The sequence below is a fragment of the Purpureocillium takamizusanense genome, chromosome 1 (genome assembly GCF_022605165.1).
Source record: "Purpureocillium takamizusanense chromosome 1, complete sequence".
Taxonomy (NCBI): domain Eukaryota; kingdom Fungi; phylum Ascomycota; class Sordariomycetes; order Hypocreales; family Ophiocordycipitaceae; genus Purpureocillium; species Purpureocillium takamizusanense.
This window is the reverse complement of record NC_063068.1, coordinates 1,173,503-1,188,283: the sequence shown is the minus strand read 5'-3', so window position 1 is coordinate 1,188,283 and position 14,781 is coordinate 1,173,503. Positions and strand designations below refer to the sequence as shown.

Here is a 14,781-nt window from a genome sequence, read left to right as displayed (position 1 = left end):
GGTGTTGCTCCAATACGCAAATGACGTCGCTGACGGCGCCGACCAACAAACAACATGAGCTTGGAGCCGCCGTTCGACGAGAACCCCACCACGAACTAGTCAACCAGCCGACTCGGCAGGGCGGCATGCTGTGAAATGGAATCCGTCTTCGCACAGCAGAGGAAAAGCCCCGCCGCAGCATAAGCCAAAACCCGCCGCATCCCCACACCATTGAAACCCAGCTTCTCTACACTCAACACTTGCAACATCCCATGCGCCCGCCCGCCGTCCTCGCACTCGAGGGAAACCCGTTGACATGGCAGCCGCAAAAGTCTTCATCGTCACCGGCGCCAGCAAAGGCATTGGCGCCGCCATCGCATCCTACCTCCTTGGGCAGTCTCACAAGGTCGTCTTGGCCGCCCGCTCCGGCGACCTGCTCGAGTCGGTCAAAAAGTCACATCCCAGCCAGGTGGAATACATTGCCGGCGACATGACCAGTTCAGACGTGTGTTCAGGCGGTTCAAAATTTCATATATTGGCTCAAACTAACGGCTCTACTAGATGGCGGGCAACCTGACCAACCTTGCAGTCAAGGCATTTGGCCGGCTCGATGGGATCGTCATCAATCACGGCATCTTGGAGGCACAGACAATTGACAAGTCAGCAATCGAGACGTGGAAGCGCGTCTACGACATCAACGTCTTTAGCTGCCTTGCCATGGTACGAATGCTCACTTGAGCCTTATTTCCGACCCTGACTCTTCGCATAGGCAAAGGCGGGCATCCCCGAGCTGCGCAAGACCAAGGGTTGCGTTGTGTGGCTGTCATCTGGAGCCGCCAACAAGCCGTACAACGCATGGGCAGCGTACGGCTCCTCCAAGGCTGCGGTGCAGTCCATCTCGACACACCTCGCCGTAGAGGAGCCAGACATCACCAGTGTCACCGTGGCCCCAGGTAGGGTCAACACCGACATGCAGGCGGCGGTGAGAGCTTCGGGCAAAGATACCATGAACAAGGCTCAGTATGACACCTTCGTCGACGCGTTCGAACAGGGCCAATTGCTGGAGCCGGAGCAACCTGGGCACGTCATCGCCAAGTTTGTTGCAAACCCCAATGCCGGGCTTTCGGGGCGATGTCTCAAGTACGTGTAGTCATGATGCACGTCACGATGATGGTACTGACAGAGCCACAGCTGGAATTCGCCCGAGCTGGAATCTTACCAGAGGTAGCATACGTTCCTATGACTCGAGTGGACGTTAGCACATGTCCATCAACCAGAACAGGCATCAACAATAGAGTACACAACGCTTGCAGTCAGTCGAAAGATGAAAAGCTCTTAATATACTCCACATGGGTGCTTCAGTATTAGCATGGAATATAAGTTTCTTCATCACGCAAGCCATAGGTACACATGAACTGTGCAGAACCGCAAAATAAAATGTTCCTTACCTCGGAGGCATGGAAGCAGAAGCGGAGCGCAGCGGCAGGTCCTGTCATGCAGCACTTGGGCAGTCAGTACGACGTGGTCCTCCGAGCGCTGCTGCGGCAATTGTCGTTAATGAATTCGCTCAGGCTATCGAATTGTCTCCGTCATGTATGATCGGTATTTGATAGCACCAGATAGCAAATAGCATCACGGCGATCACGAGCGGCGAGGTCGGGCATCGCTTACTGCTCAGACTTGGCGGCCTGTAGACAAGCTGTTAGCCGGGTAACGACTACAGAAGCCGAAAAGAGTAGCAAGCAGCAAGGCATGCGAGGGTTCAGCTATGTCTATTTGGCATAAGACTGTGTCTCTCAACACAGGAGGCTTGTCGAACCTCCTCTGTCTGGGGCGACAACATATCTCATCATTCAACGCAGCGACGCAGGGAAGGTAGATGACGGGTTCTTACCTGGCAATTGGATGGCAGCCACAGCTTCCACGCTGCGTGGAACATGGGCGCGACCGACGGGAGGCACAGTGTCGTGGCAGACACGAATGCGGTCGATGGGGGAATTAAGAGAAGGAAAAGCTCACAGCAGAGGTCGGGTCGATTTTTTTTTCTCTTGGACAGGTTTGGAGCGGGTCCATGCCGCCTCAGGCACGTGCACCAAATGCCCGCCACCGCTCTCGGTCATGAATACGGAATTGGGCCAGTGGAGGCTGCCCGCTGAGCTGGGACTAGGGTGGACGGCTGCCGCCCACTGCTGTTAGGTAGCGCTGGTGGAGGCTCCCTAGCGCGGGTTGCCGCGCCCACAGGCCTGAGGCGGGAGCTGCGGTGAGCCCTCCATGCAAGCCCTGGAGCTTATAAGCCGCTGCAGCTCCCGCGACTGCCCCACTATCGCCGTCCACCTTGTCCTTCCAGGTCTCGTCGCTCATCATATCATCAACACGCCCGCCACCGCGTGCCCCGACGCATCGTCACCGTGTCCGCCAGAACCTGGTTTGCTCCTTGACGCAACTTGAGGCTCCTTCGCGTTGGCGCACGCCGTCCTTTGCCTCGTCGTACGATATCTCGTGTTGGCTTCTTCCGTCCTGTGAAACGGCCCCCAAGCACCGACGCACCAGCAGCAGCCTGCAGGGGACGGCGACTGAAGCTTCATCCAAACAACGCGGCAAACCCCTTCGGTGGCACAGCCAGTCGGTTTGTCCCGCCCTCGTGCCCTGGGCGCGTCTATTCAAACATGTCGGATCACGAGTTTGTAGGTGAGTTGTCCATGACTCTCCCCACGTGTCTCGGCGCCGCCTGCCTGTGCCTGGAGCCTCGATGCGTCCGTGTAGTCCGTCCACGGGATGGCATCGAGCCCCAGGCCTTGGCATCACGTACTCTTGACTCAACGCAACGCCTACGCTGGGGGCTGTGCGCACACTGCGATAAGCGACGACTCTCCTTTGTGTGCCCGTCCTGCACGCATAAAGACCGTCGGGGCCGCGCACTCTTGCTCCGGCGTATCGCTTGCGCACGCTTGGTTTCGCGTTGCTCTCCCTCCGCGCCTCACCATGTGCCCTCGAGGCGGCCCAGCACAAGACCGGTATTGGTTGCGCTTCGACTTGGGCGTCGATACCAGTTGCATGACCTGCCAGCACTGCTGTGAGCTGTGGGCTAACTGCGTTCCAGGCAACGATGACCTGTCTCTGCCCAAGGGTATGTGGACCTTGCTCGGTGCGGACTCGACGTTAGCTTTGACGTCGGGATCAGTTGCCGGCAGGCTTCGATGACCCCTGCGCGCCATGACTTTTGCTAACACGGCCTAGCAACGGTGCAGAAGATTGTCGGCGAGATCTTGCCTCCTCAAGGCGGCGTCGCCTTCGCCAAAGAAGCCCGCGATCTCCTCATAGAATGCTGCGTCGAGTTCATCACGCTCATCTCGTCTGAGGCCAACGAGATTTCCGAAAAGGAGGCCAAGAAGACAATTGCGTGCGACCACATCACCAAGGCTCTGGAGCAGCTCGGCTTCTCCGACTACGTGCCGGCCGTGCTCGAGGCTGCCGCGGAGCACAAGGAGGTTCAAAAGGTATCTTGAACTCCACCGCCGCCGCCTCTCATTTCCTTGAGGCAAATCAAGTGACAAACGCTGACGCCTTGCTTGAAAAGGGCCGCGAGAAGAAAGCCGACAAGTTTGCTAACAGCGGCATGTCGATGGAAGAGCTCGCTCGCCTGCAGGAGGAGCAGTTTGCCCAGGCGAGGCAACGACACACGTGATGACTGGTTTGTTGGATTTGTCGGCGTCGCTGTGGGCATTGCTTGGCGTTGTAACAAGGGATATATAAACAGGGAATGCGGTTGTTTGTTGTTTACAGGATGCACTTGCGGTGCGCTTGCGGCGGCTGTTGAACGCTGGTGCCCCGGGCGCCAGTCTCATCGTATTGATGATGGGGTCCACTGACTCTGGTGGTAATTGAACGAAACAATCAATGCTCGTCCTCGTCGTCAAGACACAGACACAGTTGGGCCATACCCGTCCGGGATGGCTGATGCCAGACGTGGAGTGGGTTGGACGTCGACGACTCATGTTGCAGTAAAAAGACCGATTACTTGCGACGTGTTATCGATAAGGATCGTCTTCCTTCTAGTCCCAAAATCTCCCCGCGGCCCCTCCAGCCGGGTCTCTCTTTGCCTGTACTACCTCATGTGAACACTTGACCGTTGCCTTGGCCACTACACGCGCACCCAACCCAGTCTCTGGTCGCAGATGCTCAGACAGTCGCAGTCATAGGCAGACGACGCCGCGACCGCAAGGGGAAGCCCGGCACCGGACCCCGCAACGTCCCGCGCTGGGCTCGTCGCAACATGGGACAGGACGAGTCCACCCTCGTCGACCAGAGCGTCGTACCGCAGACGCTCTCAGCCAGGAACCTGTCCGCCGTCGCAGAATACATCAAGGATGCTGGACAGAGAAAGATTGTCGTTCTAACTGGCGCGGGCATATCCACCGCCGCAGGCAGTACGCCACCGTCTTCCCCTTTGTCTCGGCGGGCAGCCGATACTCCCGCTCACATGTCGAGTGTGCAAGACTGACGATGCACCAGTTCCCGACTTCAGATCACCCAAGACGGGCCTCTACAACAACCTCGCGCGTCTCAATCTCCCCTACGCCGAAGCCGTTTTCGACATCGACTATTTCCGCCAGCACCCAGAGCCCTTTTACGTCCTCGCCCAGGAGCTGTACCCGGGTCGCTTCCATCCGACCGTGTCCCATGCCTTCATCGCCCTGCTCGCCCGCCGCGGCCTGCTTCAAATGCTCTTCACACAGAATATCGACTGCCTCGAGCGCCGTGCCGGCGTACCCGCAGACCGCATCGTCGAGGCGCACGGCAGCTTCGCGACGCAGCGCTGCATCGAATGCAAGAAGGAATTCCCCGACGAGGACATGCACAGCCATGTCTCTAGAGGCGAGGTGCCGCACTGCGCGGAGCCGAACTGTCGCGGGACCGTGAAGCCCGACATTGTCTTCTTCGGCGAGTCCCTGCCGCGCGACTTTTCAGAAAAGTCGCACCACACTGCCATGGCAGATCTCGTGCTCATCATCGGCACAAGTCTAACTGTGTATCCGTTCGCCGGTCTGCCCGAAATGGCTCGCGAGGGCGCGCCGCGCGTGCTCTTCAACATGGAGCGGGTGGGCCGCATCGGCAGCCGCGCAGATGATGTCGTCCAGCTGGGAGCCATCGATGATGGGATCCGCAAGCTGGCGGACGAGCTTGGCTGGCGCGATGAGTTGGAAGAGGTCTGGCGCGGCCTCGTGGGCACGGAGGAGGCGGAGAGGCAGCTGCGGAGCCAGAAGTGGCATGATGAGGACGTGGAAGAGGAAGTCCAAAAGCTGACCGAGGAGGTCGAGGCGGTCCTCACCTTTGATGAATCAGACGCGTCCGACAAGGGTCGCGACCAACAAGCGGAGGAGAAGACAGGGGAGGACACGCGAAGCCAAGATCGCGACGAGAAGAGCCCCTTGCATGATGAGAGCAATGCGACAGCAAGTCAGACAGACTCAGATCGCAAGACTGCAGGGCCGCCTGGATCTGTCGATGAACTCGACAGGACGACAGAGAAAGTCACATCCGAGCCAGAGACAGTTCCCCGGCCCCCGATTACCGACACGAATGTTGATGACAAGCACGACGACAGACAAAAGCCTCTCTTGTAAACAAGGGCATCTCATATACAGCGCCTTATCCATATAGACCACCCGAGCTCATGTACATGACTGCGACTCCCAATATATATTCATCCTTTCTTTTCCTTGCCTGCGGGCCCATCCTCGTGAATTACCACCATGTTATGAGGTGCCCAATCTTGCATGCTCACGACACAGCCATCCCGGGAGAGACATGTACAGCCATCACAGCCCGCTGTCAATCTGGTTCGGAATATTCGTGTTTGTCCACGTCGCCCACTGTCGGCACGTCTCCGCCACGACGCTCGGAGGGCGCATCTGGCTGACCTTGTCCGCGGCCGTCAGGAACTGCGTAAAGAGGCCGCCCGAGACGTGCCACGCAATGTGGCAGTGAAACGGCCATACACCTAGACACCACCATGACAGTCAGTATCTGCGGAGGAGTCGGCTTGGGGGTTGAGGGGGAACTGAGCAAGACAAGGGGGCCTGCGCATACCCGGGTTCTGGTCGGCGTCAAACTGTATCACGACGTGTCCACTCGCCCGCAGCTGGACGACGTCTCGCCGCTGAGGGTTCTCTGGGTGCAGGATTGTGCCGTCCCAGTCGGGGCCCTCGCCCTCGTGCAGGAGGTACATGTTGAAACCGTGTAAGTGCATCGGGTGCCTGTGGTCGCTCAAATGTTAGCCGTCATCATCATCATCAGCCCGCAAGGGTCCTTGAAAGTTGGTTGACTCACGATACTGCCGCCAGGTTCTTGACATGCACTCGCACGCTCTTCGCGTTCTTTGTGTTCCGCACGTTCCACTCCTTCTCAAAAGTCAAGTTGCCGAGGTGGCTCATCAGCAGCGTCGGGCTGTTGTAGTTACCCCGAAAGGCGACGCCGTCCATTGACCACAGCGGGTGGCCCGTCTCGTTGCGGAAGTTTTTGATCTCCATGACGTACGTCAGGTCGGGCTCCGGGACGGGGAGCTTCATGGTCGGGCGCGTCAACTCCAGGTCGTCGTTGGCACACGTCTTGGGGTCCGGCACGTCCCAGCCCGTCGACTTGGGGGCTTCAGAGACGTTCGCATCGTCATAGTACACGGCGGCCAGCGCGTTCGGCTGCTTCGTCAGGCTGCATGTGACGGACATGTTGGCGCGCATCCAGTAGGCGCCGTCCGCGGGCCCGTCGGCCGTGACGAGCACGTCGGCGCGCTGTCCGACGCCGAGTGTCACCACGTTTGTAGTGTACGGCTCGACGGTGACGAAGTCGTTGGCGATGACGGTCATGTTGTGTCCATCTATGGAGAAGCGCTGCAGGCCCTCGGCGCTGGAGTTGATCAGTCGCAGGCGGTGCGTCTTGCCGCGCTTGAAGCGAAACTTGGAGAGCCCTGCGTTGCTTACACACGGCGTCTTGTCGCCGGCATCGACCTTGGAGCAGTCAAAGTTGTTCTTTCCGTTGATCAAGTTGTTAACAGATAACACTATGCCCCGTCCCTTGGGATCCATGACCTCTTCTACGAGCGTATCGTGGTTCTTGTGAAACCAGTCGGTTAGCATGACCGGACCAATGTCAATGTCGTACTCCCTCTCTATCGGCCCATGAATCACCATGGGTCCGAAAAGACCACCGGCGTATTGCGCAGAATAGTGCGAGTGATACCAAGTCGTGCCGTATAACTCGGCCTCGAAGGAGTAGGTGAAGGACTTCCCAGGAGGGACAGGGCACTGGGTCACGGCGGGCACGCCATCTTCCCACGGCTTGTCTGTTTGGAGGAAGCCGTGCCAATGCAGCGCCACGCCCTCGTCCGGTCCTGAGATGTTGTTGTGCACTGTGACCTGTATCGTATCCCCCCAATTGGCCTCGATCAGGGGGCCGGGAAACGCTCCGTTGACAAGTAGGCCTTCCACCTGGTACCCGTCCGGAGCAATTGTTTTTCGACTGACGGTAAAATCATACCGCCGGATAACCCCAGTGCGCGGATTCTCTTTGTAGTAATTGGTCTGGACATTCAACAGGCTCCAAGGGAATCCGTTCGGCAGTGGGTTGTCGGTCTGAAACGCAGGTAGAGTCTGTGCGTCGAGGGTTCCGAGCTCCGAGTTTCTGGTCGGTATTAGCAAACCACGTTGAAATGCCAAGATAAACTGGAAGAGATGTGTTTTACCCATTAGTCGAGTTTTGTGGGAGACCATTCACCACGCTGAAGGGTTGAAAGCCACTCGCGGCGACATCACGCCGGAGGTGGCTGCTGCTGATGCCCATGACGATGTCTGCGGTAAGCACAATGAGGCTCAAAAAGCTCTGCAGCGTCGTATAGGTTTCGTTGCCAGATTCAAAGTCTTATAGACACTCTCCCACAATTTCACATCACGCTGGACAGTCCCATGATAGCTGCGAGACTATATAGTCCATGGCCCGCGAAGCCACAGAGCTGGGCCTCGAACATCGGACCTGCGCCCGAGCCCGCTCAACCCATTATGAAGTCAGCTCGGATCAACATGTCTCGAAGTCGGCTCGAAACACGAGGCAGCATACAGCACCCAACGCTGCGCCTTTTCGGAGACCGGCAAGAGTCCGCTTCGGTGCTTCCCATTGCTATACAGACACGAAGCCACGAAGTCAGGCCCTCAGCCGCTCTGGTTCGTATAATGTGCCAGAGCCAGGATCACGGTTCGTAAGATGGCATATCAGCGACGCCGTGAGGGCCAGAACCGTGAGTCAGGCTGTCCCATGTCCTCAGCCAGCACAGCCGCTGGACTAATGCCGTGTTGTGACGCCCTTGAGCCGGGTCGCTCCATCCATGTACATACTCGAAGAAAGCCCGCGACCGTGCGCGATGACATCGCCAAAAGCAACTCCTGCGTCAACGCCAGCGCGCAGGGGAGCTCCATAGGCCGTGGCCAAGCCAGCGCAGCCGGCAAGGCATGGCAGCCACAGCAGCTGCACCCAAAAGTGCCAACCATGCGCTGCGATGCTCGGTCGGCTGCAAGTCACCGTTCCCAGCCTACCGGGGCGGCTATGTGGAGGAATGCAAGGTCACGGTCAGCCACCCCGTCGCGGTAAACGACCGCTCATGCGCAGCGACCCGCTTCGCGAGAGAAAAGGCCGTGCGACACGACGTCTCCGGGGAGGCTCGAGACTGGCCCCTGTTGGCGTGTCGCACCGCGCGATGCCGCGCCATGTGGTCTGCTTACACCGGAGGTCAGCCCGGTCGTCACGGATCGGGAACTCAGCCGAACCAAGCTACGCGAACGTCAGAGCCGGACTATGCATCACGCTGGGGGCCGCATAGAGCTTGACAGGAATAGCGTCTGTCGTCGTGCGCACGTGTATGCCGTTGCCATACCTTCTCGAAAGGCTCCGGCTGCCAAAGAAGCACCACAGCCATAATCCGTGCCGTTGGGGTTGAGGACCGGATTGACTGCCGAGTCCAAGGTCCGACTTTGGCCTTGTCAACTCTTGAGTCCTCTTGACGACTGCCATGAGGGGCCTAGCGGCGGCCCGTTTCCGTATGTCAACGAACGACTCGTATAGTCGGCGGATCTATCCGGTCTTTGACTTCTCTAGGTGGGCTTATGGCCCCTGCAATACCAATGAATGATTCATGTCAAAGCAACGTAGTAGTACATATGTACAAGTTTCCATACGTGCATCGGTTGCAAATGGTAGGATGGTTCGCCGCAACCGAGACGAGGGCATCCTTGTCGAGCTGTCAAAATGTGCACTCACATTTGCTAGCTCCAGACCTTGATCTTGACCTCTGGGCAACTTTGTCCAACGAGTTGTACCCATGCGCGAAAGCGCGTCCGGCTTGGCGAATGTACGACGGTTACGTCGAGGAATCTGGGCACTGACGGCTGCGAGCGGGGTTCCGAGGACATCGACAGCATCATGGCCGGCCCGCCCGCCCATCTCCGCAGTTTTGCTCGCTAGTGTGCACAGCAGCCATGACTCCGTCCCGCAGTCCGTGCTCCAGACCGAAGGCGGAGTCTGCACACGATTGTCAGTTGCTACCGACTATCGAGTGTCTGACCGCCATGCCATTGTCAACACGTGGTCAGAGGATTTTGGGCGCCGGCGCCGGTGGCATGGCCAATATCCCGCAAGCTTGGCAGAAATAGTTTTGTTTTCACGCCGCGGAATTGTCGTCGCGACGCCGGCAGAAGATCCTGGACCCATGAATTCCTACGAGGGCCGAAGAAGGCAGTGCGAAGTGGCAAAGACGAGGCGACTGGTCGGCATATGGTCGAGGCAGAGCGCCCGAGATCTGGTGCTCGCTTATTCGCTTGATGCCGCCGGATCGTCGCTGTCGTACAGTTTGGCAAGACAGCCACCGTGGAAGGGGCGACACGGCGCTCCCAGACATTGATGGTGTATGAAATCACTCTGCGCCTCTGAATGGTGTTTGATGTGTTTGCGAGGACCGTTGAAGAGTGCCGTCGCTCCAGCCTCCTGCCCAGAACTCAATGTCTGTGATCAGACGTCTTCTTGTATTTTACAAATAGAGGTGGTGGGTATATCACCATAATTGGTACATGGATGCTGCAGATGTTGACGTGTATAGCTTTCTTGATGCGGTCGCTTTCACGTCGACCTCCGCCACGCCGGATTCGCCATCAATACGATCGGGCGCCGTTGCGCCCGCATGTACATTTCGTGAAACTTCGGGTCGCCGTCGGAGCGAATGACACTGCCGATAGACATGAAGAAGCTGCGGGCAGGTAAGCAATTCGAATTTGCCCCGCACAAAGAGCATGGATACGGACCCAAAGGTAGCCCCCGAGGCACCCATATACTGTCCCAGAGTTCTCATGATGCCCTGGGAGCCAGCACCATATCGGAAGATGTTGACGGTCCCTGCCACAGGTCAGGTCAGCGCCGCGCGAGGCGTCCACAGTAGGGGGTCCGCACCGAAAATAAACCCAATAATGACGCCGACGGCTGGTGTTGTTAGCGTTCCGGTCGTATCATGGAGTCATCCGCGGGGTTCGTACTTCCGCCCATCATGGCGCCCATCTTGACTGCAGGTCGTTGTTAGCGCCCCGCAGGACATAGAGAAATGAATGCAGCGTACACTTGTCAAAGTTGGAGGGGCCATGCTGGCCGCCGCCGGGAACCGCAGCGACAGGAGGCATGCTTGCGCGCTTCTTGTCTGACGGATGGCCTGTGCCTCTTTCTCGAGGTGGTTGTCGGCAATGCCTTGAAGCTCACTGCAAGCTTGACGACGATGGGATCGACTGATTGGGCAAGGAATACGGCTTCGGCGGAATGATTATGCGCTGCAGTCTCCGCCCCTCACAGTGTATATCTGGCCGTTGTTCCACGTCGTGCACGGTAGGGCTATACGTCACGTGGAGTGCGGTCATGAGCTGCTGACGGCCTGCTTCCTGGGCCAGAGCATCCTCGGGCGCAGTCTTGTCTATTGCGAAATTCTGTTCAAAGAAAGTAGCGAGAGCAGAGCGTCATGGACTCCGCGTCGATGTTGTGTTCAGGGTTCGACGCGACCTCGCAGTGAGCTCCCGGCTGGGGCTCCTCAGCACTGTGTCTGCCTCCAGACCAACCCCGACACACACCCCGGCCAGCACCAACAGTAACGGCAGCGCCTAGCGAGAAACGGGGGAACCACAGCCAGCCAGCTCGATTCCCAATCTCCCCTTCCACTGCTCACTCCACCCATGCTGGCCGACCACGATCGCGCCAAAACGATCCCCTTTGTCCATATTTTTCCATCGTCCGGCACTCTGCTGCACGTCGGCCGCCGTGCAGGTGCATCAGCGAGCGCGTTTCCGTCCGCACCCGCGAGGCTCGCCCGCTGTCAATTGGCCACCCGCCCATCGTTAGCCGGACGCCTATCGTGCCACCTCAGCAGCATTCAAGAGCATCAGCCAGCTACCGTCCTCGAGTCGAGACGAGCGTTTGGGGATACCGGACGACCCTCCGACGGCGCTGTGCGACTTGAGCCGCGCTTCCGACGTCACCAACAGGGTGGTGGAGCGGTGAAGTTGGCCGACGAGGGAAGCGCAGTCGACGACGTCGTCTCGACAACAAAAGAGGGCACCAGATCCTCATCTCCTCCGTCCTGAACCCATCGACTCGAGCCGACCTCGATCCTTCCTCATGACTGCTGTTGCGAGCCCCCCGACCTTCCCCCAGATCTCGCGGCCAGCATGGGGATCCATTAACGGCAGCAACCCCATGAATCCCGACGAAGTGAGAGGCATGTTTGCGCCACGCAAACAGCTCTCGCGCACAAACTCCTCCTCCTCCGTCTCCTCGACCTCGTCCAACACTACCGTCGCCACCAACGGCTCCCAGTCCAATGGCACGCCGCTCTCTGCCGCATCCGATTTGAGTCAGTGGTCGGGCAACGCCGGCCCTCGGAAGCGCCCACAACCAAAGCACCCTTGGCCGGTGAGCAAGGGCGAGCCGCAGCCGGACTTTTCCAGGCTGCCCGCCGGCCGGCCGAACGGCATGGTTCCCCCGCAAGGGCAGATGCAAGTGGCCCATGGCCAGCCTCAGGTGGCTCCGCAGCAGCAGCCCGTGATGCGGGCCATGCCTCAAGAGCAATTTCCGCCGGGTCAGCCGGTTCTATATCTGCTTTCTCTCAACGGCACGTTTGAACGAAAGACTATCGCCGTTCCTTTTGCTCCCGACAGCCTGCGGATCGGCCGGCAAACCAACCAGAAGACGATCCCGACGCCAACTAACGGTTTCTTCGACAGTAAAGTGCTGTCCAGGCAACACGCCGAGATCTATGCAGAGCGCAACGGCAAAATCTACATTCGGGATGTCAAGTCGTCAAACGGCACGTTCGTCAACGGCACTCGCCTCTCGCAGGAGAATCGCGAGTCGGAACCTCATGAGCTGCAGACAGCGGATCACCTCGAGCTAGGCATCGACATTGTGAGCGAGGACCAGAAGACAGTCGTTCATCACAAGGTCGCAGCCAAGGTTGAGCATGCCGGTTTCCTGAGCAACACCAACAATGTTATGGATATGAACTTTGGCGACCTGGACCCGGCCAACGGCACCATGCTGATCCCCAACGGCCCGCTCCAGATGCGTGGCCGGGCGGCTGGCGGTGCTCCCATGGGCAACAACGGCGGCCGCATGATGCAAAACGGCGCGCCCATGGTTGCGCAGGTCAACGGCATGGCCCAACAGCGCTCGTTTTTTCTGGCCCCTATAGCTACCGATCAGATCCTCAAGCGTCTTTCTGTGAGTATCGCCGCACTCGCTGTCACCTCATATTTTCTAACTTTTACGATAGAACGAGATGCGGAGCGCCCGACTACAGGCGCAGGATCTGAGCCGAACGAATCAGTTCGTTCACACCCTGCTTTCTAAAGACGATGTCAAAGATCTGGAGAAACCAGAACCGCCAGAGCCCCCGAAGTCGTTAGTCAATGGTGGCGGTATGCAATTCCGAGCCGACCCGAAGGCTCGCTTCTCTGATCCTCCCGCGCCCCCGCCACAACAGCCGCTTCCTGAGAAGCCTGACCTGCCGTCGTTGAAGCGTGGGCCTACCGAACGACCAAAGTCGGGGCCCCCGAATCCCTCACCTGTGCGACAGGAGAATCTGAACCAGATCATTCAGCTCACGGAGGCGCTCAACAATGCCAAGCGAGATATCGATTCTCAAAGTGCACGCATGCGCGAGCTGGAGGCCATGCTCCAGAAAGAACGCGAGGCTCGCGAGCTGGCGGAAGGCTTGGCTCGGCGATTAGAGGAAAATGCGAGCAACCAGATGAATGGAGTCGCCAAAACAGGGGATTTGGAGCCGAAAGAGGAACTGCCCGCGCCCAGCACCGAGATCGAGGCGGCGCCCCCCCAGGCCGACGAGGACGACAAGGCCACTGTTGCCGAGGCCGCCGCGAGGGCTGAGGCAGCTCAGGAGACAGCTACTGCGCTGCAGTACCGCATCGACACGATGGACGGCCAGATGCGGGACATGCGGGAGCAGCTTGAGGCTTGGAGGCGGCGATGCGAGGCTGCCGAGTCGGAACGCGATGCAGAGCGCCAAACACTCGCCGAGATGGTCGTGCAGCTCCGGACTGAGGAGGCCAAGAGGGCTGCGGCTGAGGAAAGGCGACGATCTCGATCACGTAAGAGTCGTTCGGGACGGCGTGACGCGGTAGAGTCGGACGTTTCGCCGGCGCATATTGCAGCCGAAGAGCCGCCCGAAATCGCGCGCGCGAGCGGCGCTATGGACGATGATCCCACGCTATCGAGGGCGAATACCATCACGCCGCTCACATCGCAGAGGGCCGGCCCGATGCAGGAACATCACCTACATGCGGGCCTACCGTACGCATCGATGCTAGGAGTTGTGCTCATCGGGATGGGCTTGATGGCATACATAAACGGTTGGCAGCCTCCTCCTTCACGATTGGAAAGATGACGATATATCCACAAGACGGCGGCGCGGAATTGGCAGAGGTTTTGTGCCTGGGATAACGGACAAGGCCTGGTGTGGTAGAGCGCATACACCGGCTAGCCGGTGTCATCCCCATGTCGGAGATCAGAGGGCCACCATCACAATTTCTACTACCTACATTGGAGACGACGAAACGATATGATCACGACAACCCCACCTGGATCGGCCATACCCTTTCCTTTGTCACGTATAATAGTCTGGGTGAACTCGACCTCCTTTTCATGCTGTTTCTTTCGACTGTACTATTGGGAGGACTGATGACGACGCACACCGGATTGGGCAGATACCCTTTCGGGGCATGGTGACATGGGGAGGAGAACGAATAGGCAAATATGAATGTTTTTGGCATCGCTCCCAGGAAACAGCAGGGCAAAGGCTGGCGTTTTGTCATGGAGACGCACCTTCTTTCATTTGATGACGTTGTGCATGGACCAAGCGCAGGTCCATTTGGCGAAGGGTCAGAGGAGTCGAGGAGGGGGGGCGGAGCAGTGGGCTTTGGCCTCTAGATGGAGCATAGGAGATTTCTCTTTCAATCCGAGCCTTGATTTGCAATGTTCTGAAGGAAGACGCGAAGTAGCTTGCCTATGTGATGGCCGTTCAGTCAAAGTGCCTACCCTAGGGCTGTGCTCACTCCGTCCACACTACGCCAACAGTCCGAGGGCGAGGCGTTGGAAAGCAGATTCTACGCGCGCCGGTTTCGGGTGAAGAATATGAGCTGTCATCTACGCCCTCTGACCAATTAATTCTTCATCACGCTACCGAGATGCGGCATACTATCATGAAACGTTGGT

At 58.4% G+C, this 14,781-nt stretch overlaps 6 protein-coding genes across 6 annotated transcripts; 4 read left to right on the top strand and 2 right to left on the bottom strand.

Moving 5' to 3' along the window:
• Positions 1-242: 242 nt before the first annotated feature.
• On the top strand, positions 243-1,590 carry JDV02_000396 (Benzil reductase ((S)-benzoin forming)). The gene is made up of 4 exons (XM_047981197.1): positions 243-484; positions 541-699; positions 749-1,119; positions 1,171-1,590. Exons 1-4 carry the CDS (start codon positions 296-298, stop codon positions 1,205-1,207), a joined length of 756 nt encoding a protein of 251 aa, XP_047837155.1. The 5' UTR covers positions 243-295; the 3' UTR covers positions 1,208-1,590.
• Positions 1,591-2,645: 1,055 nt separating this feature from the next.
• Positions 2,646-3,664, top strand: NCB2 (negative cofactor 2 transcription regulator complex subunit ncb2; the record flags this gene model as incomplete). Its single annotated transcript, XM_047981196.1, has 4 exons — positions 2,646-2,667; positions 3,080-3,106; positions 3,217-3,476; positions 3,557-3,664. The coding sequence occupies 4 exons, from the start codon at positions 2,646-2,648 to the stop codon at positions 3,662-3,664; spliced, it is 417 nt and encodes a 138-aa protein (XP_047837154.1).
• Positions 3,665-4,252: 588 nt separating this feature from the next.
• Positions 4,253-5,603, top strand: HST2 (Sir2 histone deacetylase Hst2; the record flags this gene model as incomplete). Its single annotated transcript, XM_047981195.1, has 2 exons — positions 4,253-4,406; positions 4,492-5,603. 2 exons carry the CDS (start codon positions 4,253-4,255, stop codon positions 5,601-5,603), a joined length of 1,266 nt encoding a protein of 421 aa, XP_047837153.1.
• Positions 5,604-5,714: 111 nt separating this feature from the next.
• JDV02_000393 (uncharacterized protein) lies at positions 5,715-8,246 on the bottom strand. The gene is made up of 4 exons (XM_047981194.1): positions 7,718-8,246; positions 6,310-7,656; positions 6,070-6,236; positions 5,715-5,980 (listed from the first exon to the last, which is right to left on the bottom strand). The coding sequence occupies exons 1-4, from the start codon at positions 7,813-7,815 to the stop codon at positions 5,799-5,801; spliced, it is 1,794 nt and encodes a 597-aa protein (XP_047837152.1). The 5' UTR covers positions 7,816-8,246; the 3' UTR covers positions 5,715-5,798.
• Positions 8,247-10,137: 1,891 nt separating this feature from the next.
• On the bottom strand, positions 10,138-10,688 carry MGR2 (subunit of TIM23 translocase complex; the record flags this gene model as incomplete). The annotated part of the gene is made up of 5 exons (XM_047981193.1): positions 10,138-10,264; positions 10,320-10,410; positions 10,465-10,494; positions 10,548-10,574; positions 10,628-10,688. The coding sequence occupies 5 exons, from the start codon at positions 10,686-10,688 to the stop codon at positions 10,138-10,140; spliced, it is 336 nt and encodes a 111-aa protein (XP_047837151.1).
• Positions 10,689-10,965: 277 nt separating this feature from the next.
• On the top strand, positions 10,966-14,542 carry JDV02_000391 (uncharacterized protein). The gene is made up of 2 exons (XM_047981192.1): positions 10,966-12,771; positions 12,824-14,542. Exons 1-2 carry the CDS (start codon positions 11,671-11,673, stop codon positions 13,952-13,954), a joined length of 2,232 nt encoding a protein of 743 aa, XP_047837150.1. The 5' UTR covers positions 10,966-11,670; the 3' UTR covers positions 13,955-14,542.
• Positions 14,543-14,781: the final 239 nt, after the last annotated feature.